We start from the raw sequence: 25,559 nt of genomic DNA on the forward strand, positions 1-25,559 counted from the left end.
ACATTAGTCTCCTCTGAGCAATGAAGAGCACCTTTTATTTTATCTATTTATCTATTTCTGTTTATGTATGCTGAATGCTTGTATCTCTCATTGTTTGCGCACACAAAAGTTCATATGTCCACTTCTGCTCGGGCATGTCAGACAACAAGAATTCACCTGAATTCACCCCTACAACATGTCACTGTCTCTTTTTTTGTTGATTTTTCTTTCATTGTTTGTTGTATCTGCAGCGTAACATGACCTAACAGGTTCTGCCTGCGCTCTTGTCTTTAGCTGCCAACACTTTCCCATATGTTAAGAAGCGGGTGGAGGTGGTGGCTGAGAAGCAGGTGGAGCTTAAGCCGGTAGATGTGGCCATAGATGAGATGAAGGCACGGACGGCGGAGCTGATCAAGCTCTGCTCCAGCCAGGAAGTGGACATGATCCAGCTGCAGCTCAAACTGCAGGGCTGCGTCTCTGTGCAGGTAAAGGCGAAAAAAAAAACAAAATGTAAACTTTCTCAGATGTGCTGCACAGCTGATCACTCACTTTTATTATTATTTTTACATTGGTTTTTCTGTGAAGAGTGAAACGATAAGCGCTAGCCCATCTTAACTAATAAAAAGGTCCAGTACAAGACAGCACTGCTCATCACTCTGTATCTCTAGCTATCAGAAGCACACACCACATAAGGCAGGGAGATGAATTGTTTTGAATTTCACAGATTTTCTTTAATCTTAGAGAAAGGTCATTCTAAAATCTGTGTTGTTTTAGTTTACAGATTACCAGTGTTGGTCAAGTTACTTGAAAATGGTAATTAGCTACCAATTGCTGATTACTTCTCCAAGAAAGGAATCCTGTTACTTTACTGATGACTTATTTTCAAAAGTATTGCTGAGTTACTTTTTAAAAACATGATACATAATACATAAAAAAGCAATAGACCTTTCAACCCAGCTCTATTTTTCTGCATAATTCATCATATAAAATTGAATCAAATGAAAAAGCCTCTTTTTAAAACTTGTTTTATTAGTTTTAATCTTTTAACTTTATGCACATTGCATCAAGCAAAAATTAAATTATATGCAACAGCCTCTGACTGGAAGAAATGTCTTTAACATTTAAACCTATTTTCTGCATATTCCAGCATAGAAAATAAAATAATGTTTTGTGTTTATACTCACTCTTTCAAATAGATGCGAGTAAAACACAGCAGAGAAAAAATAAAATCAAAGATTCAACGGCTCTTAAATCTATTTTCACCTGTATAGCAGGAGTGCGGCAGGCGGAGGTTTGCCCAGTGACCCAGCGGTCATGTCAGTGGGAGGATCCAGGGGTTTCACATTCAGCGTGCTAGCTGTTTGCTCAGATTTGAAGTTAAATTTTTTGCTGTAGAAAGAAGTTTTCCTCTCACGCAGAGTGAACAGCAGATGCTAATGTTTTTGTGACTTTTTACAGAATCAAACTCAAAGTAATGTCAGTACTTCCACGCTTTAGACGCTGCACTGTTGTACTCTCTCCCGCACTTGCTATACTGTCCATTGTTGTTGTTCTATGGCATTTCTTGCACACTCCCACTAAAATAGTATTTATAACTTATTAAGCATATATTCTTTAGGGGGTGAAACCTCAGTTGACTGGCCATAGGTACCTCCAGATTAGTTGAGATAACAAGATTTACGCATAAATAGATATTTCAGTTTTCTGTCTGTAGTTGACTTGTATCTGTAGTTGACTTGTATTATTTCTTTCTTTTACATGTTGATGAGTTATAAGTGTCATTCTTGAGTGAAAATGCTGATGGGGGGTGATTGACCCTCCTCCTCAGTCATACAGAGCACAGGATGAAAACGTGCAGTTACCTGGGAAATCCTCACTGACTCAGTAGTTACAAAGTAACAGCTCCATGGCTGAACTTCTGTCTGTAATAGGGCTGTAAATCTAAGGATGACTCAGAGCTCTTTCTTGGAATAGATTAACTGATAACCAGGCAGAAGATGTGCTAAACTGAAAATCTGATAATTTTGCTGGCTTTGTGTTTTTTTCCTCATTTTTTACAATCACCCAGTGGACATTACCCTTGAACAAGGCTGTGCTGGCAATGTGTCTGAAACCCCTGTTTTACTGTCTTTAGGTATTTCTCTCAGTGCCGCAGTCTTTCACGTTTTCACTCTTGTAGATCACCGAAGGAAATTCAAAGGGTTGATTCCAGAAACTCCCTCCAACAGTCTCCTTTTAGCTTTTGCAGTTTAACTATTAGTTATTAAATTAAATATTGCAGTTTTTACCAGAGGCTAACACACTTTTCCTGAAACCATTCACACTAAACAAACATTTCCCGAAGCTTATTGTCTGTACAGTCAGCTAGCATTTTTAAAGAAGTCAGACTTTGCCATCAGAGAAGACACGCAGGACTTTTGAAAGCTTCTTAGAAATCACGTTTACATTGCAAATGTAATTACTGAGCAACTACAGTGTGTCATCGTTTCTTGTGCGGTCTGGACCCGGCCACACTTTTTATTAACACCATATAGGATGTGTGGCCTGGTCAGGCAGTCTGCCAGCTTTAACCTTGGATGTCCCGTCAAGCCTTGCTTTGCATCTATGGATACTTCCCACAACCTCCCTAATGGAATTAAAGCGGTTTCCTTTCGTGTAGGAGTTTCTGTCAAAACACTCCCACTACTATGCTGAGAATAGATCCCCTGTTTACAAATGTGCAGTTTTTGATGACGAGAACAGGCTGGCGCTGCTCCAGTTCCCCTTCCTGTTAAAGTCACCTGAAGTAAGACTTCAAACAGATGTGCTCGTGAAGCGGCTGCTGTTTTGATGTACCATTTGTCCAGCTCGAATGTTTACAACAGGTTTTGTTGTTGTGGTCTTCTTTAAAGCTCTTATGCGGGGCAAATAAGGTGTTCATCCACCCGACCTGAGTGCACCTCCTAAAAACAAGTACATCATTCACTGTACCTGCGTGATGGATGGGACTGAAATTCATAGCTCTCTATTTGCCCTGTAACATGTGGCATTTCAGTTGTTTCTGCCCGTGAGGGTAACGTCTCTTTTTTCCAGTAAGCTGACAATTCCTGAAACTTCTGTTCCTCGCTGTGATTGGTGGACAGTTATCTTTGGCCACATGGCCACAGGCTCGATGTCGGACAGTTCACGTTAGCGACCTCCACGCTGCTTCTCTTTTCTTCGTGCATCCTTAGTCTGCCATATACTTCCAGGCGGTTGAATGAGCTGAGGTGCTTTGTAGTGCAGACACAGTCCTGTAGCACTCTTTGCTTATGATTTGTTCTTGTGGAACATCAAAGAACTTCTAAGCATTTGAAGTTTGTTGCATTCCTCCTCCAGATGGTTCAGGATAACGTTAACGCTACACAGTGGAAGGAACACAGTGTTCATGCGAGTATGTTTCAGGTGGCGATTGAGGGAGCGCTCGATTTGCTTTCGCTTCGCCTTCTGTCGGTGGTGCACACATTATCAATATCGCTCGATCGTGTTCGTTTAATTCCGGGAAGCCAAAATCACGATTGAGATTAAAATTCGATTAATTGCGCAGCCCTGCTGCTTTTCTTAATGATTTTTCTTAATGATACTTTTTCTTAATGTATGCTTGACATAAACTGGAGATATACTGATGAAGTAAATTTCATTTACCTGATTCCATTGCTAATGTTACATGTAATCAGATTAAGTCAACATTTTGGGTGTAAATAGTTTTTTTTTGAGTGCAACCTTCCTGGTATCTTGTAAGAATCTGCTTCACCAAATATGACGAGTAACTTTGCGTTAGCACTTTACGAGAAAGTGCGTTCAGATGATAATCAGTGAAATGTGTTTGTTGTTGTGTGTTTATTTTATGACTCACTTGGGCAGAGTGCCAAGTGTTAACTGTGTGTATTTTTTATTATTAAATAAGTCCCCGTAAAAAACGAGTACAGAGCTGTTTTATTGCTGTTTGTAGTTAGAAAATACAGACGTTCCTTACACATCACTTGCAGACAGTCATAAAATCACTTGTATTCCCTGCAATCCACCCACCACGTTTGACGCTTGGATGAAAGATTGATGAACAGACTGACAGAAAATTCATGAGTTGTTAGTAAGAAGCTATAGTGGTGAAACCGTGCTGGGGGGCTGCTGAGAAAGTGAGTGGCATGTACCAGTTGTTATCTGCGTGCACTGATCAGTGAAGAAGAAGAATGCCTTACATTTTGAGGCATGTTTTTCTGCAGGTGAACGCAGGCCCCATGGCGTATGCCAGAGCATTCCTGGATGACAGTAAATCCAACCAATCCGGCAACAAGAAAGTAAAAGAGCTCAAGGATGTTTTCAGGTATATGTCTGCTTTATGAGTAGAAAAAATCGTAAGGGGCTTATTGGCTTACCCTCACTTTAACTTGTTGACATAATGTCTTTCTTCTGATTCCAGACGTTTTGTCGAGGCTTGCAGCATGGCGCTGGACATAAACGAGCGTCTGATCAAAGAGGACCAGTTTGAGTATCACGAGGGCCTGAAAACCAATTTCAAAGAAATGGTAAAAGAGCTGTCGGACATCATCCACGAGCAGGTAATTTTATTTCCCCGAGCGCAACTCATACGTCATTTGTCTGTGTTAGGAGTGGGAAAATCCCACAGTGCATTAATTTAACCTTTATATTTTGTTCCGCTTTGAAGAGGTGTGTGGCAGAGAGGTTCCTGCAAGGCAAATCAAAATGTAGTTCACTAAAAATTTATTTTTCCGCTTGCGGTGCACACAGGTGCAATCAAAATGACCACACTCATAATAAGGTTTGAAGACAAAAGTACCAAATTTAAATTTGGCTGCAACCTTTTAAGGTCATTAAATGGTTCAGAAATGCACCGCTTCCAGCTCTATTGCCACATTTGGATCCTGCCCTGATAGTCCTGTTCTGACTGCCTACAGAAGCACTTTGTTGACACGCTCTGGTCTACCGTTTTTAAACCGACTTAAAACCACTATCTTGAAACTTGAATATCACTTTTGGGAAGCAGAACAAATTCCCATTTGGTAAGTGAGATCTGGTGGTGAGCCACAACTCACTATCATATCCAGATACAACAATGTGTGCACAATGGCATTTATGAAAATGTCAGGCCTTTGTACTAAATGTTTTCCCTGCGATGCATCAGGGCGCCGCACCACCATTTGATGTTCATTTTCAAAATCATGGTAAACAGTCCCATGATGACATAGGCAGCAAAGGCACTCATGAGCCTTTTGAACCTTCCCATTAAATAATGGAGGTCGGAAAGACGTACAGATCATGTCTGTATCAGGTCAGTCGGTCCATGACCAATTCTGGACATCTACACGACATCCAAGGTCAGAAAATTGGACATCCTGCCGTGACCCAACTTGGACGTCAATATGACGTTCAACATTTGAACGTTGGACTCGGAAATTTTTTGGGACATCATGTGGACGTCTATGACAGGGTTAGGGAATTTACATGATTGTTAAATGTAAAATCTTTTTATTTACATTTACAACATGGATTATTTATAAACAAACACAATTTATTATGCGTTAGCCTACTGATTTATTCAGTACATGTGGGTTGGTTTTTTTGTTATTGTGGTTTTTAATTTTCCTGCTTTAACTGGTTTATTTATTTTAATTCATCAACTTACTTGTTTGTAACCAGTTTAAAACTGGGATTCATTATTTTTTTTAATATTAAAAACTTTGAAATATATGTTAAAATATAAAATAATAATGGTTAAAGTATTTAGAACAATGTTGGAATTCATTTCAATAGGAGTACAATGTGTTTAACAAGTTCAAAAGTGCATTTGCATTATATATAGTTTGTTTTTATTTTAGTGAGGTTGGTATCCTGTCTTATTGTAAAGAGTCTTGTCAGAGGAAGTGAGTGTGTGATCGGAAGTAGCACTGGGAGGAGTTGTGATGGAAAGTCCGAGAAGTTCGTGCGAGTGTGTTTGTATGAACTGGACTATCTGCTCCACAGTCTTTGTCGATGTGCACGTTTTGCAAACTGTCTGTGAGAAGCTCAGGACATTTCTGCTCCCCGGAGCAGCTGCTCACTGTTGTTTAGTTTAACAGCCCATCTGGAAACATGGGAATACAGAGTCTATACATGTGGAAGCATTACGAAAACGATATCGAAAATGAGTCTAAGTTTGACATTTAAAAGGCGTCCACAACGACCATGTTTGGACTATAAATACCCCGAACACGGAGGTTGTATGGACATCAACACTAGAAGTATAATAGATGCCTGCCGTTATAAAACAACCCCTTCAGTAGAGCAAAATTGTATGTCCAAAAGTGACTTTGTGCAGTGGGTTGTTTCTGGGTCGTTGCTGGACAGCTGTCAGGTGCAGGATGAAACCACGCAGCTGTAAAAGGTCAGAACAGGACTTCCAGGGACCGATCCCAATTCACTTCAGAAAGAGTCTGTCTTAGAGTCTAAACCTTTATATGCTGGACACACACTGAAAGATTCATGTGTAAAAGTCACTTCCTGTTGCAATGCCTGTGTGCTGGATTTTGCACCGGTGTGGAGAGTGGATATCTGAAAAGCTGGGCAAATGTCCACATCGGCAAAAGAGCTGCCTGTTTTTAGGCTGATATTCAGAGTTACCCTAGTCAGGGTCAACAATGAAAAACTGTGCTTCATGTTCGATATAAACGGGAATGCTGGTGCGCTTATCATTCAACGTGAGCCAAGTTAAGTTTCATGAACACAGGCCTGATTTTGTGAAAGCGTATGTTGAGATTATTTGACCCTTTCGGTTACATAACTCACAGAGCGGTTTTCAGAAGCAGACTTTTGATTCCTCATTTTCACCACTGGGCACAACCAAACTGGAAGTGAGATGTGATGAGTGACAGTGGGAAGAAACAGTTCCTAGAAAAAATTATTCCCAGCGTTACAGAACACTGCTTGTGTCCTTTGCCTTCTAGTTGCACGGTCTTCAAAATCCTTGACAGTAGAATTTAGGCTAAACCAAAAAATGTTCGGCTTAAAAAAACCAAATGAGTCGGCTCTTGTGAAACACGTCTGTGTTGCAACTGTAACAGCGATAAATGAGTTTTTATGCATGAAAAAACTGGTCGGTGTTGCTCATCGCATTTGTGCATTAGTTTGACGTCTCTTCCCGTAAATGATAAGTCATGATGTATTGCTGCACAGCTGCCACACATCCCGTTGGTATTGTTAGGCCACATTTTCATTTGTTTTTGTGCCTGCCGATTTTTGATGCAACCAAACTAACTGGTCTGACTTTTTCTCTCCATTATGCTGGCCTTAAGCTTTAAGGAAAAAACCCAAGGTAATGTGCGACTGTGTGTGATTTTGTTTTTTTTTTTAAGTATGTGTTTGATTAACATTAATGATGACTGTGCACTTTTGCGGTTAATTTCTTCCAGACACCTTATGGTTAAATCTAAAAGTAATCTAAATACATTTATCTGGATCCCCAAAAACATTCCAGCAGCAATCGATACCTGGGTGGTTAATAGTCAGGTCCTAATTAGAAATAAAACGGGATTAAAAGGAATGGATCCGACAAATGCTTGTTTAATGTCAAATAAAATGCATTCAGCTGGAAAGAGCTTTATAATGCATTCAGAGGTTAAAAGTGGTTTGGCAGACGAGACACATTTTGCACACAGTTACTTCCTCCTTTGACAAACTTGTCAGATCACACTGGGACACACTGTCATCAGTAGCACTACTGATGGCGCTGAAAACCATGCAAATGAGAGACATCTTTAATCAAATCCTGTTTACAGTCACACTGGTGTCCTGGTTAAGGTTTGACTATTTGCGTGTCCGCATATGTAAAAACAGAATCCCAATTAAAAAAAAGGGATCTTCTGCCATCTGAATTATTCCCAAGCAAACTAGACTACAGGCAAACATACCATCCACTTGGCTGCCATCTGTCACCTTGTGTCTTATGTCACATGGGTGTGTTTTTAGTAGGAAGGCTTCTCTCCTTGTTAGAATAAAACAAATATAGTTTTGCACTGAATGGTCAAAGTTTTGATCCTGTTGATTTGAGGCGAGGTGCTGTTGTTGCGGGGTCATCGACAGCTGGGGAACACCCGGAGAATGCTGTGCAGCCTCACTGACTGCTGAATCATCTGTGGAATAAAGAAATATTTGCTTTTGTTTGCTTTACTGTTGCACCTTTTTTGTAAATATTCCTCGACATAGCTTGTTGACCCATATGGAAAAGATAGATAGATATATCTTATAAAGTTTGTATCTGTCTTGTGCGAAACTTGTATGAAAAGCATACAAGAGTGAAAACAGATGTAAGATCCCTTGAAAAATTATATAAATGAAACTTGTATGTTTTGGATACTTACTAAAACAATATATGAAAGTGGCCACTTTCATGAGTAAATCATATAAGCCTTATATGATTCACTATATGAAGTAGGCCACATCTTATGCAAGTATTTCATAAGTTTTTTCTATTTCTTTTCCATATGGGGAGGCTCAAATAGATCATAGTAATGCCAAGCTGTCGACGACCTTCCTCTGATTTATGAAAGCTCTGACACTGCCTGGATGAATATCTGCTAGCTAAAGTAATTTTTATGTTGTTGCATTTTATCTTTAATAAAATAAATAAAGTGACATGCATTTTAAGTCGATAAGACATTATTCTTCATAACCTTTTTCACTAAGAGTGCAGATTTTAGTGACATCACCCTTTCCAGTGTTTAGTTTTCATTGGAATGACGGATGATGTTTTTGACTTATTACAGGGCCTCTTAGTTAATATTATTCTATTATTTTTATATGAATATTTTTTAGATTATAAATATATATGTCACCGTATGTCAAATTTTTCAAAGGGAACCTATTGTGCTCATTTACATTCTTGGATTCTATTAAAGCAGCTTTACCTGAAATCACAATTCAAGTTTGGGCAAGCACTTGGCGACAGTGGGAAGGAAAAACCTCCTTTTAACAGGAACAAACCTCCAGCAGAACCAGGCTCAGGGAGGGGCAGCCATCTGCTGTTTTTGGACAGGATTAAGACACAAGACAAAAGAACCCTTAAGCCATAATGATCCACTTGAGAAAAACACCATTGGGCATCTTTCTTGGCCTTCACATAATAATTCTGATTGTAAAAGTAGCAAACGGGACAGGCCAAAAAAAATCCTTATTTTTCTCATGCGCCTTGGTGAAGCACTCTCACTTTAAACCTACTTTCTTCTTATTGCAAGACTCTCAAACATAAAGTTTCAACAGCAGGTGGGTGGGGCTTCTGTGAGCACAACCGCAGTTGTGTCCTTGAGAAGATCAGTTCTCACTGACATCACACGGAGCCAAGATTTAAAAACAAAACAAAAAACAGTCTGAAATGGAGCATTTTAAAAGGTCTTGCACAGACACTGACTTCATTAATTGCAATTTAGGATTATTATGAACATGCATGACTGTAACAGTGTGCACAGTGTTGATGTCCTGACAATGGCTAGTAACTCTTCCTACTCTGCTGGAGAGGAACTCTTTGGTTTTATGGTTTTGTTGCAGCAAAAACCAAACACAATGAACAACAGAGTTAGAAATTGTGACCGTCGTTGTCCTCGTTTCATGCTATTTGTTTAGAATTAATTATATATATATTTTACATGCTTCATTTTAAAAGAAAACAATGTCTTTGCTGCGGTTTTAAGTCAAGCTTGATTTACAGTACCACAGCAGCATAGACCCTAAGCTCTTGAACACTCTGAATGGTTCCATCCACCCTGTTATTTTCCTTGTGTCATTAAAGACTGCTGGTGTAAAACTCCAGCTGAAAAAAGAGATTATTATTATGCTAAAAATATTCAGAAAGTATTTTTAAATCAAATTAGTAATTTCTTGATGATTATTAATTGTTGTCCTGATGTCTTTCAATCAGGCTTTCATCAGTTTCACAGAAACTGCTTTTATATGGATTCAGGCAGACTAACTACCCTGGTACTGTTAGAGCTTAGTGCAGCATTTGACACTGTGCATCATAACATACTATTAGATTATAACATTCAGTTGGTCCCACAGGAACAATCCTTAAATGATTTAGTTCATACCTTGAAGGTATAATTATTATTTATTTATATAGATTATTTTGTCTTTATTAATACTTCTCAGTTGCATAAAATACTGCGTGGAGTCCCACAAGGGTCCGTTCTTGAGCCACTTTTGTTTAATCTGTATATGCTTCCTTTGTGTGACATCATTCAGGAATACAAGTCAGCCTATCATTGCTATGCAGATGATACTCAGATTTATTTGGCTATCTATGTTTGTGCCTTGAAAAAGTGAAAACAAAACAGAGATTATCCTATTTGGACACAAGGATACACGATTGCAACGTGTGGGAAAAAATCATGGAAGAGAACCTTAGATTCACTGAGCGTATTGGGGCTGTAACTAAATCAGCTTTTTGGCATCTCACAAAAGTAGCTAAACTGAGAGATTATGTCCTCAGCAAGATCTACAGAAGCTCATTCATGCCTTTATTTCTTATAGAGTTGACTTTATTGGCCTGGCTAAAAAGACTACAAGACATTTACAGTTAGCCTAGAATTGTGCTGCTAGAATTTTAACAAAATCCAGGAAGAGAGTGGATATCACTCCAATTCTCAGCTCCCTGCATTGCTTCCATTAAAATACAAAATTCAATTTAAAGTTTTTTATTTTAAATAAAAAATAAAAATAATTTTTTACTGGTTGTTAAATGTATGCCTAAGATGTCTAAGATACAGATGTGGTAGGCTTCTCCAAGATCTGGTCACCTAGTGGTCACAGAGCTTAAACTAAATGGGGTGATTTAGCCAGTGTGATGCCCAAAGCTGGAACCAGCTGCCCACTGAGGTCAGGACTTCTCCAACTGTATCCATTGAAATTAAAAGAAGCTAAACCAGCTTTATTCACTATTGCTTTCAACTAACCGAGTAGCTGTTCCATCATTGTTACCATTGTCGTTTTTATTTATATTATTTCTGTCTTCTTTTTTTAAAAATCCTGTTATTTTTGTTTTTCATTTTTCTTGTAAAGCACCTTGAATGACTGTAGTGTTTGGTTCCATATAAATGAAATGCCTTGCCTTGCCTTGCATGACCTTCTCAGAAAACTATCTGCACTTTGTGGCAACACAGTACACAAAAACTGTGTTTTTGCTGCTTGGAATTAATATGCTTCATAAACACAGTTTATTGATCAACCATAGAATAATGCATCCGTTAAACACAATGTTTTATCCTGTAAATGTATCTAGCTTGCTCACAGTGCCATTAAGCCATTATTCTGCCAGTGCAGATTTATGCCATTTTCACATCTCCCACAGTCTGCGCTTTGACTCAGTACATTCTGAAATATTCTGCATTTGACAAAAAGTACCCCACTGTTGAAGATTATGGCCAAAATTCTGATCTTAGTCTCTGGTGAGGGCAGGGCGATGCAGGTGCACCATCACCCACTGTGGTGTAGGCCACTGTGCAGTACTATAAAGTCCAGCTTTAGTGTGCACTCAGCTTGCATGTGAAGAACACCAACTCACATTACTCAAAGTGTGTGTCTGACACTGATTGTGCTTTTGTTTTGCTTTGACCCCAGATATACCCGGAGGATATGATGCGATCGCTACTACAGAACTCCCTCCATGTGTTCCGTGCCATCAGCGGGACGTCCACTGACCTCGGTTGACCTCCTGCACACCACCCTCCGTCTCTTGCGGCCACCCACACTTCTGTATATCCTTGCACTTCTCCCTTGAGGACCTGGATTGGTTTATAACAGGGAATTTGTCAGTGCAAATCTGCCCAGCTATGCATGCCAAAACATTCCCCCTGGTGAAGATGCCATTTGGCTATCAACGGCATCTTTGCTGGATGTGCAGTGGACGGTGGGGGTAACAGCTTGCGGCACAGCACTCAGATTTAGTCCTCAAACCACAGCAGCAGTAATTCTGAGAATGTATTACAGCATCACCATTTACGTGTCTGCATGTCAGGTTTAGGTGTTACGCTCAGCTGCATTGCACTTTTTCCCCCCCCCCACCTTTACAGCAAACTGCCAGACTGACTGCTGGTTAAACAGTTTTTCTATTTTCTATTTGCAATGCCGCCCTTTAGATCTATGCAGGACACTGCGCTCCGTCCCAACTTTTACAACTTGAGTCACCTTTTTAAAGACAGTAGCACCTTTAGATTGCGTCTCAGTGTTTGTGGCGAGAGGTTTCGTGCTACCATACCGGCTCAACTAGTTCAACTCTTTTATAAAAGGCACTAACCGAAAGCATTTCGAGACTCTGTCTGGCAAAGGGTCGATGTTTATGTGCTAGCAGCGCATTCCTGACGACTGAGGAGAAGGTGATAAACAGATAAGTCACAACTAAAGAGCAACAGCTTATAGAGCATCAGGGCAAAGTTACTACCTTGTTTATTCAATGGCAGGCCTCTTGTGACTGCTCCAAAGTCACAGTGAAGACAAGACAGAGCTCAGGGTTGGAATAAATCTGACAGGAGTGGCTTGTGTAGTTTAAAAGTTGTCAAGTGCATTGTTAAGACAAAACAAAATCCCTTTGGAGTAACAGTGTTCTGGACTGTGCGCGCGTGAATGCATAATATAGATTGCTAATTCTATTACAGCTTGAAAACAATCATTGAAATATTATTATTTTTGGACATTTGAAATGAGAAATTGACAAAGCGATGACAGCGTTGTGATGAGATTTACTTCAGTGCATTGAGTTATTAAAGACCTGATTTTGGATCCAGTGCCTTTGTGCTCTGTCTTCTGAAAAGACTCCTTTATCTTGAGTAATAAGAAGCCTCACATGCTGGTTATTCACAGTATTTCACAAGTGCTACACTGAAATTAGCAGACAGATAAATAATATTTAAGCAGATGTACATAATTTGTCAACATGCTGTAAAATAAACTCTGTATCCATGTATGTTTATATGTATTGTATGTATGGTGTATTATTTAGCCACTTTTTTGGACTCTTGTTGGTCCAGAATCCGTCCTAGCAGAGATTTCTGTTTGTCATTTTTATTGCATTGTTTACTGAGGTGAAGCTGCTTGTCAAACTTCCTTTGTAAAATCCCTTTTTCAATAAAACCTGTGGGGGGGAAATACTCATTGCGTTTGCCTAAAATGATGTTTGAACTTAAAGACAGTAGTTGAAAAGATCTCTGTGGGGCTTTTTTAGTATCGCTCATACATTCTTTCTCCGCAGATGTGGCTGAGGACACCGCACTGGCCTTTTAAAGCCAACATAAACAGTCTCCCAAAACATTTTCATTTCCATCACAGCTGGGAAAGCACAGGAGGAGCGTATACAGGCTGTGTCCAGTGTAAGTACAAGCAAAACCCAGTTATCTGGATATTATTTAAAAGGCTTTTAAAAAAAGAATTGTCAGTAACTGAATCAAACGATGAAATGAGAAATTTGATTTTTGCTCATTTAATGTCAGCAACATTTTTTTTAAGAGAAAACATATTTCACCAAGACAGTACCAAAGCACATTCCTCATATATATACCAGCCTCGCTTCATAAGTTAAAAAACAAAAGTTGTTAGGTGTGACACTGCCTGTCAGCAAGCCTCATTGTTCAAAACACTTGAGCCATCATGAAATGAGGCCTGGAACAAATCCTACATGAGACGATCATGATAAAACTTTCCAAATGCATGAAGACGTAGATGATAAAATTATTCACAAATCACTGCAAGTACAGCGTGCAAACAAAAAAATGTATGGCTTTTGTCTGCACACTCGATTCTGCTTGTCCTAGTGAGAAACAGGGTTTATGACTGGATTATACTATCACGTCTCACACCACACATGAAGTGTCGCAGCAGCAGCTCGCTCACAGGTTTTGGTTTTTCAGGCTTCATGCGCTCTTTGGAAACCCTCGCTGGGGTTTGCTTGTTCCTCTTTCAACCACCGGCTGCTTTCTGCATGTTGAAACAGGCGAAATCCACCACAAAGTTTTCAGCAGTTTTCTTTACAACCGCAATTACTGTAGCATTAATTTAGTCTAATATCATCCACGGAGGCTTTGAGCTTGACCCATAACCGAATAAATCTGAAGTCTAACACAACTATCTATGTTTTTCTTGGCCTTTCCTGCACCCGTGTTATCAGTTTGGCCCACTCTATATTGTTTGTTGCAGCATAAAGCCATTACCACATAGATAATAAGCTTAATGATTCACAGACTCATTTAGGGCCTGACGACTTCCTGGAGGAATGGATGGACACTTGCGGTTTGATATATCGCACTTAAGATCACACGCATGCGTAATGTTGCCCCCATTAAGAGAGCGACGGGAGCAGCTTCCTTTATTCCCCAAAACGATTTGTTGTATGGACGCTGGATTCCCGTTTCCGACAGCGTTTGGTAACCGAGGCTGACGCATTTTCACTCCGTGACATGTCGTAGCTTCGTTGTCATTACAGTTTCCTCCCACTCGAAACAACTCCGCCCCGACCTTCCCGGTAAGGTTCAGTGGGCACGGAGACAGTTAAGGTGTAGCTGGAGTTTTGGCTTCGTTTTCTCGTTTCCCGGTTTCCATTCACTTTTTAGAAAAAAAACAACCTTTTTTTCTTTTAACCTAGACGGTCTGTCGCCGGTATTTTTTCCTTTTACATAGATATATATACATTTATTTTCTACTTTGATTCCTAGAGGGAATCAAACGAGCTCCTGAAACGCTTCCAGGAATAAAGTCCGGACGCTTGGAGGCAACATGACTGTCGCTCAGCAGTTTTTCATCTTTCTCTGCGCGACCACCATGACTTTCAACTGTAAAGCAGGTAAAACACTCATTAGTTGTTATCCCAGTTTTAATAATAGTCTACATCTAAAAATTGTTCGGTTAAAGGGAACCTGTCGGTGAGCGTACCCAGCCCGTCAAACCAGACTTTAATTAGCATGTTTTAGACGCACGCGCGTTATTCGTTAACCGAGCGTCTCGAGCTCTCTAACAACTTGCTATTTATTTGCCAATTAAATTAAAGCACTTTTGTGGTTGTAGTTTGTGTGTTTTTGCCCTTGTAAAAAATAATAAATTAACGCATAAGTCAGATAATATTTAAATTTTAAATGTAAGTGCGTATTTTTATTTTTATTTATTTATAGTTATTTCTGTCTCCGCTTTCCTCTCACCTTATCCGGGAATCCCACCCTGAGGTTTCTTCCTCTTCAAGGAGCATTTCCTTTCCGCTGCACTAATAACACTTGGTGAAGTGTTACTTTAAGGGTCTTGACCCTATTACACTAAGTGGTATTATTACTATTATTATTATTGTTGTTATTATTGGCATGTAATGAATTATTGCTATGAATAAACGAATTGGAAAGCACATTAAACTTGACCTCGGTGGTTTTGCGTTGTTAATTCTAATCCCCAGTAACAAAATGTGTTAATGTGTTAGGGTAGTTATCTCCAAGGATCTGGCTAATTCAGAGAGCTCTTTGGAACACATTCGCTGATGTCTTTCTGTTTGAGTATAAATTCAGAGTATATTTCTTATTCTTATGACTTCACTCAGTCTCCCTCGATTTTACCAAGTGCACCTTAACGGTTAGTTTGCGCTTAAAGAGGCTGTCTTTCACTTTACAGGTGCGCAGCGCAACCAGTTGCGGGGTAACCTGCGCAAGTGAAAGTGTAACAATGACAGAGCTGAGGCAAAATTTAAAAGGATGTCTCATAGCATTTAAATTAAATCATCTCCCCCATTATTTTTGATTCCAGGACATCTGTCTAAGATATGATATCCCCCATTATGTTGTGTCACTTTGCATAAAAAGCCTGTGCACATATACTGTAATCCGAAGAAAACGTCAGCGTCACATTTTCAACGCCGAGCAGCTGCACTTTATTGTGTGATTGTAAGATAAATCTAAAGACGCATTCATTTTTATGACAAATGAATTTAAAATGACACATTCATATTTATAATCATGTGTTTAAAAACTACTAGGAATCACTGCTGTCCTTTTCCATGCCCAGTGTGGATATCAGCGCATTTTACTACACCCTAACACTCCATGTGTGGGTGGTGCCGAGGACATTTTGCATATGATTCAAGAGCATTTCCAACCAATCTAATAGTAAAAACAGAGGTGGAGGGGGAATGTGAGGAATGTCCTCCAGTTCATGTACAGTCAGGTGATTTTCATGCTGGATATTTCCCTGATTTGGCGCAATTAAATGATTTCATTTTTCCTAGGTATTCCTAGGTGCAATGACATTTTCCGTGAGTTTGCTGGTAATAAATCTGATCATCTGTTTTTGGAGATGACTTTGCCAAATTACTGCCAATCAACTACCATTATTGCATAACAGAAGCACAAAAAATGATATATATAATGATGTATAATGATGACAACAGTTACAGCTTTACAATCTTCAGCTTCAGTCCGAGGTATTACAAAACACATCAGTGTCACAATGAGTGTCACAAGGAACTAATTGCAGACTGCAGCGAGTGTTGTGAAAGAGTTCGTGGGAAATGTCATTTCTGGCTTCGGTGGTAGCCCACCACGATCGTTTCTGAGCAGCATTGATCATTTATGCAAAGCTGGGAGTAACGGCTCTTCTTATACCTGCAGATTATCAACTTCCCGAACCAACAGATGTGACATATAGGTGGGATGACCAATTTCAAGTGACCGTGTCCTGGTCCTGGAAGAAGCCAGACAATCTCCCAAAAAACTGTACAGTCAAATATGCAGTATCCAGATATGAACTACCGCAGTCAGTTGAGGTAATATTGAACTGAAAGCCAGCAGTGAGACAGGCTGACATTAGATTTGTGAAACAAAGTTTTAACCTGTATTTGGTATTAGTTCTTATTAATAACTGTTTTTTCCATGTGTAATGACAGTTTTCAAATCTATAAAGAATATCCACTTGACCTATCTGGCATTTTTTTCATGTACCATAGACCTACTATCATCAAACGTATGGCAAATTAGTCCAAACATGTTTAATGATAATATGAAAACAAACAAAATATTAATCAAATTCTAGTTTTTCACAATGGTGAATTTATTGACCTGATAAGTTAAAATAAATAAATAAATAAAACATCATTTATATTGAACAATACAGCGCTGTAAATAACCCTAAAGTTAAGTTAAAAAAACACAAAAAGCGTCATTTATCTAAAAAAATGTTTTCTATTTATGAAAATAAAGTGCCCTTAAAGTGGATATCAGACAGAGTGCTGGAGAACTAAGAATTATTTAAATTTCACTAAATATATATATTTTTTTTTTCCAGCCATTGCCCCGAAGCCTAGTTAATCATTTCACAGTGAAGTACTTCACAGAAGATGAGCACTCTGATCACTGGAATATCAGCATTCAAGCTGTTCTAGATCCTGTGTGTAGTCACTGGAAGGAAAGCAGACCTGTGATCAAAACCATTAAATCTTCAAAGCGCCGCAGTAAGTACCAGAAAGCTGAAATGCTGATATATAATAACTTAAGTCCTTCTAGAATAATTTTTTTTTAAAATATATATCTATGTGTGTGACTTAATTCTTTTGTTGTACTTACAGCTGAATTGGTGACGGACTTCAGATGTTCACTTGAGTCTCACAGAACAAAGTGTTTCTGGAAACCAGTCAATGAGTCAGTCAAGCTGAACATCAGCTACAGGTGAGCATAAAAGCTGCAAACAACAAAAGAAATGTAACGCAGTCTCTGTGTGGAGCGAAATTTTATCTAAAGAAAAAATATAGGATTAGTGCCGTGAATCAGCACATCATTAGTCAGGGGTTCTGTGAAAATGAACTACTGCAATACATTTCTGTAGCAGTACTCTGTGTATGGATGTTACAGAGTGACAAATATTGGACAGCAGTATTTTGTTAAAACCTGCTTGTGGCTTCGTCAGAATCTTGTGCCGATTTGAATTATTTAACATTTCATCTGAATATTAATCTGGGAACTTTGAAGGAATCACATGAGTCACTGGCTGAAGTGAAAAAGCTTTTTATGTTTTTCACTTCTCTTGTTAACTCCTCATTCTGTTATTACAGGACTTCAGAGGAACATGATAAAATCAGAGCATGTGATGGGTCCACCAGCCATGAAAAGGATGTTTGTTATCTAAACGTGAATAATCTTAACTTTGGCATCTATGTGCTCGTGGAGACTGAAACTGGACGCAACACCCTCAAACCTAAATTTGGTTGGTGTTATTTTTAATTTTTTTATTGTTAATGTCATTCCAAGCTGTGAAAATGAATACGAAATGTTAACGTTTTTTGTTTTTTTTTTAACAAGTGTTTTGTTATTTCCTCAGTGATACCTTTACCAAAGATGAACATCGCAGAAGATAAAGGCTATCTCGACCTGACATGGGAAGATCGAGGTCCGGCTGTTGGAAAATGTGGATTAAACTATAGTGTCTGCATCACCGAGTGCAATAAAGTCAGAGTAAGTTCTCACATTGTGACGTTCTGCTTAAGTGTTTTATGAGACGCTGGAATAATCTCATAGCTGAACATTTCTATCAAATATCAGAAAAAAAATTATTTTCACATTTGTCTGTCTTAAATCCAGATATTATGTCAATGCTACAGTTGTTCCATACTGACAAAGTGCAACATTGGTTTTGTGTGCTTCTTATTTTTCAGACTCTCCACACTAAAGAGCCACCTCTGAAAATCCTCTATAACAAAAACTGCCAATACAAATTCCAATACAGTGTGCAGACTGATCAATACTGCATCCCTTTGTCCAGTGACCTCAGTGAAGTCATAACTCACGGTAACTGTCTAACCAGTATTACTAATTATTAATATGAGTATATTTAAATAATTATATTTACATTATCATGAGATCCCATGATGTGCACACAGAGTTGTATGTTCGTGTTTTTATCATGTACTAATCACATCACTGACAGCATATTGATTCAATGATTCAAGTTTCACTTCATCTTTAAATTTTGTGTCAAACTACATGTTGGTGCAGATATTGTAATGTAGGCCAAATCAGCGTGAGGCTGCAATCGGAAATGCACCAATTAGTGTATAAAGTTCTGTGGGTGGGTGAAGTCGGGTCATTTTAATAATGACTCATCATCATCAGGAACTTCGTTTACAAGAAAATAACTCACAGTCACTTGGACACAAGGAATCAAAGCAACACTGTCGTATACTAAACAGTATATTTTAAGGATCACACATTAATCTTACACACTCCATAAAACAAATAAATAACTAAAATGCCTGTGTCTGATGTTGCAGTGTACCGTGCTACAAAAAAAAATAGTTTTGCAGGTGCTGGCTCACTAATTCGAGCTATGTTGTACAACAGGAACACGGCTAGAAGCAGAAAATCCCAGCATTCATGTGATGGGTGATTGAGCTATCTGTTAGTTAATGAAAGCTCTATACAGCCTTGCTTTTTAGCTGTTCTCCATCATGTCTAATGGCACATTTTAAAATGAATTTACAAAAAGTATTGTTTGTAAACTTTGGAGCACTGAATTTGGATCATCAATTAGAAATTAGACACTAGCAAACCACTGTGATACACAATATTATGTGCAACACAATGTGCAAAAATGTTGAAAATCTCCTAAAAGCTTTACCAGGAAGTCTCTCTTGTTCACTCCAGGGGAGAATAGGTCTCCAGATGAGATGCTGACTGTGATCGCCATCGTCGTCCCAATTATTCTTTCTGTCTCCGTCATTCTGTCCTGCTACTGCTTCCAGAGGTATGTGCCAGAATGATTTCAAAAGTGAATGTTTGTGTGCAAGTGCAGATTTTGCAAAATCCATGTTTTAAACAATGGTTTTGCACAGCATACAGTATTGTTGAGTTGATTTAGTCAGTGTCAAGAATGATTTGTGCAGTAGCCTCATTGCACTCAGAGAGACATTAAAAGACTAATGTCAAAAGAAGCTTCTCCTACTGCGTCTGTCAAGCAATAGTTAACCAAATAAACACTAGCATGGAAGCTACCTGAGGAGGTTTCTTCTTGTAAAAGTTTTTTTCCCCTCCTCACTGTCAGTAAATGTTTGCCCCGGGGAGAGGGCTGAGTTTCTCTTTGCTTTTCATGTAGTGAAAATATCTCCTGATGTGACTTTGGTGTAATTTGATTTTATAAGAAAAGAAGATAATAGAATTGATAGACCATGGCGAGTGGCTACTCTTGAGGACTCTTGAGGACTAGTGTTTAATCAGTAAACAGAATGACGATGCCTCTGAGTGGAAAGGTTGACAAAACTGCCCCACCTGTAGCCACAGGCAGGTAGGTGTGGCCTGCAGCAAACACGTAGCAAATAGCAGAAGGCTTAGTCATAGGCCCAAATGATTAAAAACCTCTCACCCTCTCCTGCCAGACTGTGCCTTTATACACACAGACACAGCAGAAGTGAAAGCACTATAACCTCCCATAGTGCTATGAACTCATATGACTTAGCAGCTTAGTTTATTTACTCTAAGAAAAGCTTTCACACATTTTTATATCATAACTTTATTGAGTCTGTGGCGTGATCTATGTGCAGGGTAAAATAATAAAGGTTCAGACTAGAGCCTGGCCTATGCAGGATCTTTAAAACTGATATTCATGTTTGGTATTTTAAAAATCAGATATTCTGTTTGTTGTCAAAACATAAATAGATTTCTTTTACATTTATGTAGTCACTTATTTACTCTTTTGTGCTCTACATGACTCTGGATAAGCTGGTTGTTGTGTTTGTGATGTGTTGCCAAGAGGGAAGATTCAGAGTGCCCTCTGGTGAAGAAACTCTGTAACATCATGGCATGGTTGTGGGGTGTTTTTCCCATGTGTCATTTACTGGCCGCTATTAATGCCAATGCTAATAGATAGGCAAGTAGCTAATATCAGCTGGTTATACTGAGACCTAAAGTGATTCTCCCAGCACAACAGACTGGTGTGTCAGGTAGAGCTGCATCGATAAAATAGGTAAAAATATGACCTACTCTGCCATTTTCCAGCTGTGGATTTGTATTCATGGACCTACTCGACTAGCTGTGCATGATCCATAGTTGGAAATAATATTTATCTAATACTGGAGCTTCATATCGTATCTGTGTGAACGTCTGAAGTTACAAAACATACTGCTGTGACAGCCTCTTTCTGCCCTCATCCTGGCTATAGAATTTGAATATTTTATTACTACTATAGTTTCTAACTATTTAGCACTAGCTTGTAATGAGGAGTGAAGGACTGTTTAAAACTGCTGCTTTAGCAAAAGTAGCAAAAGAATACTTCACATGAAACTGTATTACTGTAAAATTGCACATAAAGTATCAAAAATCAAAGGATTTACTTTGCAGAAATATGTTTCCCATCAGTGCTAAATGAATTAATATTATTGCTGCAGATGTTTAACTTATTCTAAACACTTTCTTTCATATACATGTTCTGTTTAATCTACACTAATGCCTCATATCCTATCAAATCATAGGTTTTCATCATGATTTTAGCATGTATTTTAATATTCATCTATTCAAAAAGAATCAGAGCTGAAATGAAAGACCTGAGCATGGTCTAACTTGATTTAAGAAAATATGTGGGATTAAATAATTAATGAAAAATGAAGGTTGTGTATTAGTAAAATAGCTGGGTTAATTGTACGTTAGGTCAACCAGGGGGTTTCTCAGAGATATTGAAAGGCACTTTCAATATCTCTGAGAAACCCCCTGGTATAAAAAGTTAAAAGTAATAAAGTTAAGCAAGCTGACCAGGTGATGGTTCTACCGGCACGGTAGAACCATCACCTGGTCAGCTTGCTTAACTTTATTAAATTTAAACGTTTCTTACATCACGCATGTCGGCCAAAGTGGTCACTAAGAAAAAAACCTCTTCTCTTACAATGATAAATGAGAGCGCTAACTCTTATTTCTACAACTCTTATTTCTGGTAACTGATCTCAGAGCAGTGAAAGCAGAGCCAGCAACAGCTTAGCTAGCACGCTAATGTTTTGTCAGTCTTCCAACAAACACCAAAGATTTACCCACAATGCACATGTACAAAAAACTAACCAACTGCAAGCTGCTGAACACCTACCAGTCCAGATTTCAGTGGCTTCAGTGTTAATTGTGCTTCCAGAGACCATATCCACTGGTGGCCTCAAGATGGCAGTGGTGTAAAGGATGGGTCCAAACATGCACGTTTGAGGAGAGGTCTGCTTTTTACAGTTCACCTGACATGCTCTGGGTGTGTTGTTTGTCCTGACTGAATGCCAGTGAATCATGTAAAAGGTGCAACATGTTTTCAGATAAGATTTAAGATCTTTAATAATTAGTTAAAAACTTAAATAAAAATATAATATTTTTCTTGATAAGAATTAATGACAAAAATAAAGACTATATACTCCTATAGACACTGTCCTGTAAGAAATCCAGATTTATAATAAATGTTGATAAAACAGCAAACATGCAGACACACAGAAATAACACTAGACCTTCAAAGAGTCCCTGTTTTTTACACGAACTCCACCATCTTCCTTTTCTGCTGCTGTTTTCTTGGAGAAGGTGAATTGGTTCACTTCAAGACATAAAAACGACTGCTTTGAATCTCAGTTGGTGTTATCTTACCTGGCTAAAATACTGGAATAAAAACCAAAGAAACCTAGTTCTCACTTTTGGTTCTTGAAATCAATGAAAGAACTTGCAGGTATCTGTACTACTTCCCTGAAAAGTATTTGAATGATGGTTTAAATTTTCCATATGACGTTGTGTAACATGATTTCACACCACAAGGTACTTCCAAGGTATTTCCAGTGTCAGAGTCATGCCTAAACATGATGTGTTGGGGTTTTGTGTGTGTGTGTTGCAGGAACAGGGAAATCTTTTGTCCCAGGATACCTGATCCTTCAACAATATTCAAGGAAATGATGATGACTGGAAACAGAGATTCTAAGGTATATACTTGAAAAAAAAGTCTAGTCAAATGCTCTTTCTGTCCTCATAAATACTCATTTTTACACTGCTGTGTTTTTCAGTCCATCCCTGGAGATCTGTACAAAGCGGAGCCAGAATCCACTGAACACATCATCCTTGTATCTGAAAACACAATTCCTCAGGAAATCTCCTAATCACACATGTTCAGAGGAATGCTCGCAGTGCAGATGGACTTGAAGGAACATATACATAGTAACTTAACAGCAGGTTGAAAACATTTAGTTTCACTTGCCTTTTTTCGGTTGAAAGTTTCATACCTGTTGCAGGTTTGACGTGTGCTGTGGGGCACCTCTGCTGCACTGGTGAACACCTGTGTCCGTGTTTGCATAAAAAGGAATTTCACCTGCTAATAAGTAACTCTGTGGGACAGTGCAGATCCACGCTGATTGAGCGTGCTGTGGACAGGATAAAGAAATGCAGTAAATCTTCGGAATTTGCTTCAGAAAAGCTGCCCGACCGTGGACCCAGAAATGTGAGTGGGATTGATATCCTCATGCTGAGGCAGAGGAAGATAAGGGGAGGCTTTGCATTCCCGTTGGAAAGAGAAGACCAGAGGAGGCTGATTAATCTGGAAGATGTTCTAGTGGTAACAAGAGCTGACTTTTCCCTGGATATCTGCTGTAACTCATAAAATGGAAAGAAAAACAAGTGTAATCTTGTCACAACATGAACCTTATTTGTACAAATGAAAATTTGACTGCCATCCGGAGTCACCTGTGCAGGAATTAACTAGGATGCAAGGTTTTGGTAGCAAAAAAAGCCCCAAACTGTGGAAAACACGTCGGGATGAGAGCACACTGCTGGGCTTTAGTGCTGGGTGACTGCGACAGCCTACGTATACTTCTCTGTTTTACCATTGTTGGTGCATGTGAAAAGAACTTTCACCTTGTCCGTCTAAATATTCACTTGCATGAACTCTGCTGGCAGACATGTTTTGGATGGCATTTTCTTACTAAAGTTAAGCTGTATAAAAGATCTTTGATGTGTGGCATTAAGAGTTTTCTGTCTTTGTACAAAACTTTCAAACTTTGTAAAGAGAGAAGTGATGTAAGTACTCCAAGAACTGTAAACATCTGAACATATAATAAAATAATTACAAACTTCGACGTCACACTGTCAACTCCGTGCAGCGCTATTTTGACTTGGCATTTAACACAACCAAATGGAAATATCACCTTGAGAGGGAAATGCTCTTCCTTGAAAAGGAAGGAAGGAAGGTGAAGTCCAAAGTAGCTCCAGGGGAAATGGGGGCTTCCAACACAACTTTTGAGCTTTAGAGACTTTTTGAGACAGATTAAAAACATGGATTTGTTTGGGGGAGGGAAACATGTGTGTTGATCTGTGTTTTGGATGTGATAATGTGGAACCCGCTCAGCCTTTCTTGTAATAGTTGCTCAAACAGAAATGAGCAGCTTGTCTCAGCATCTGGATGTGTGTATTTTCAGTGAGCAGGTATTAACCTGAATCATTAACATGTTTTTGTTCCTGAAAGACGGAAACAAAAAAAACCTACCCATTGTAGATTAAACTGGAGGTTGCAGGGGGAGATACTCCCCGAGGATAAGTACAGAAGCTCAGTTTTTCAGCTCATTCTTAAAACAATAGTCAGGTTCCTGTATGAGCACTGAAACAGGATCTCATGATGTAAGTGAAGAAGGGCAGAACAATAACGCTCTTTCTAAAGCTTATATGAGGCTTCAGACACTGAGTTTGGGGTTTTTTTTTATCATTTTTTTAATGATCAACCTATTTTTCCCTTTTTGGCTGCTGTGAAGTCATAGCAAACAAAAATAGGCTTTAAATAAACTGACGCATTTGCGTGAAATCTTTAAAAAGTGAGGCCATTGCAATGGAGTTGTAAACCTGCACTTTGTTCTACTGGCCAGCAGGGGGAGTTGCTGCAAAAACAAGTGTATAAAGGTTTTAGGCTGGGCATGTGAATACTGTATGAGCACACAGTGTCTGTTTATCTGTCAGATCCAGCCCTGCTCAGCTGATTTCAAAACACTGAGGTGACAATGACAAAGAACTTTTTTACCCCACTAAACCATGTATTGTGCCACAGACGACAGTCCATTTTTATAAGTCTTTGCTTGAAGGTATGAGTGGCTGTCCATGCTCTTTCTCTGCCTGGAGAACAGGGTCGGACATCAGTTACTTCATTGCTTACACATAGCTAATAGTGGGTTGAACCTCTTTTTGCCATCAGAACTGCATCAGTTCTTCATTGCATAGATACAAGATGCTGGAAACATTCATCAGAGATTCTGGTCCATATTGACACAACAACATCAAATCTGCAGCAAATTTGTTGGCCGCACATCCATGATGTGACTTTCCTGTTTAGCCACATCCCAAAGATGCTCTATTAGACAGTGATCTGCTGACCGTGATGGTCATTTGACTCATCGTTATGTTCAAGTTTAAGTTTACGATGTTTTAGACCAGTTGGGCTTTGTGACATGGCATGTTATCCTGCTGGAAGAAGATGGGAATACTGTGGTCTTGAAGGGATGGACATGGCCTGCAACAATTCTCAAGGAGGCTGTGGCAGCTAAATCAACATTTGGCTTAAAAAAAAAAAGCCCAAAGTCCCCAAAATGA

At 38.9% G+C, this 25,559-nt stretch overlaps 2 protein-coding genes across 5 annotated transcripts in view; both read left to right on the plus strand.

The window, feature by feature from the left end:
* dock11 (dedicator of cytokinesis 11) overlaps nucleotides 1-13,144 on the plus strand; it is an 80,733-nt gene extending 67,589 nt beyond the window's left edge. For 2 of the 3 annotated variants that reach the window (XM_085400442.1, XM_085400444.1), the window contains 4 exons: nucleotides 274-464; nucleotides 4,221-4,321; nucleotides 4,418-4,556; nucleotides 11,602-13,143. In XM_085400442.1, the coding sequence (XP_085256568.1) occupies nucleotides 274-464; nucleotides 4,221-4,321; nucleotides 4,418-4,556; nucleotides 11,602-11,691 (521 nt within the window). In that variant the 3' untranslated portion in view covers nucleotides 11,692-13,143. Of the gene's footprint in view, nucleotides 1-273; nucleotides 465-4,220; nucleotides 4,322-4,417; nucleotides 4,557-7,286; nucleotides 7,307-11,601 lie in introns of all 3 variants that reach the window. The other variant, XM_085400443.1, reaches the window with a different exon arrangement.
* A 1,178-nt stretch (nucleotides 13,145-14,322) lies between these two features.
* On the plus strand, nucleotides 14,323-24,056 carry LOC146675424 (interleukin-13 receptor subunit alpha-1-like). 2 transcript variants are annotated; one of them, XM_085400446.1, is made up of 11 exons: nucleotides 14,323-14,494; nucleotides 14,685-14,812; nucleotides 16,614-16,768; nucleotides 17,287-17,452; nucleotides 17,567-17,666; nucleotides 18,050-18,201; nucleotides 18,316-18,449; nucleotides 18,650-18,782; nucleotides 19,638-19,737; nucleotides 22,831-22,915; nucleotides 22,997-24,056. In XM_085400446.1, the coding sequence occupies exons 2-11, from the start codon at nucleotides 14,746-14,748 to the stop codon at nucleotides 23,087-23,089; spliced, it is 1,185 nt and encodes a 394-aa protein (XP_085256572.1). In that variant the 5' UTR covers nucleotides 14,323-14,494; nucleotides 14,685-14,745; the 3' UTR covers nucleotides 23,090-24,056. The 2 variants fall into 2 exon arrangements, with proteins under 2 accessions (XP_085256572.1, XP_085256571.1); XM_085400445.1 differs by lacking the exon at nucleotides 14,323-14,494 and having other exon boundaries at nucleotides 14,504-14,812.
* The last annotated feature ends 1,503 nt before the right edge of the window (nucleotides 24,057-25,559 follow it).

The sequence above is a fragment of the Rhamphochromis longiceps genome, linkage group LG3 (genome assembly GCF_057381845.1).
Source record: "Rhamphochromis longiceps isolate RC_006_pf linkage group LG3, R_longiceps_female_GT1.1, whole genome shotgun sequence".
NCBI lineage: Eukaryota > Metazoa > Chordata > Actinopteri > Cichliformes > Cichlidae > Rhamphochromis > Rhamphochromis longiceps.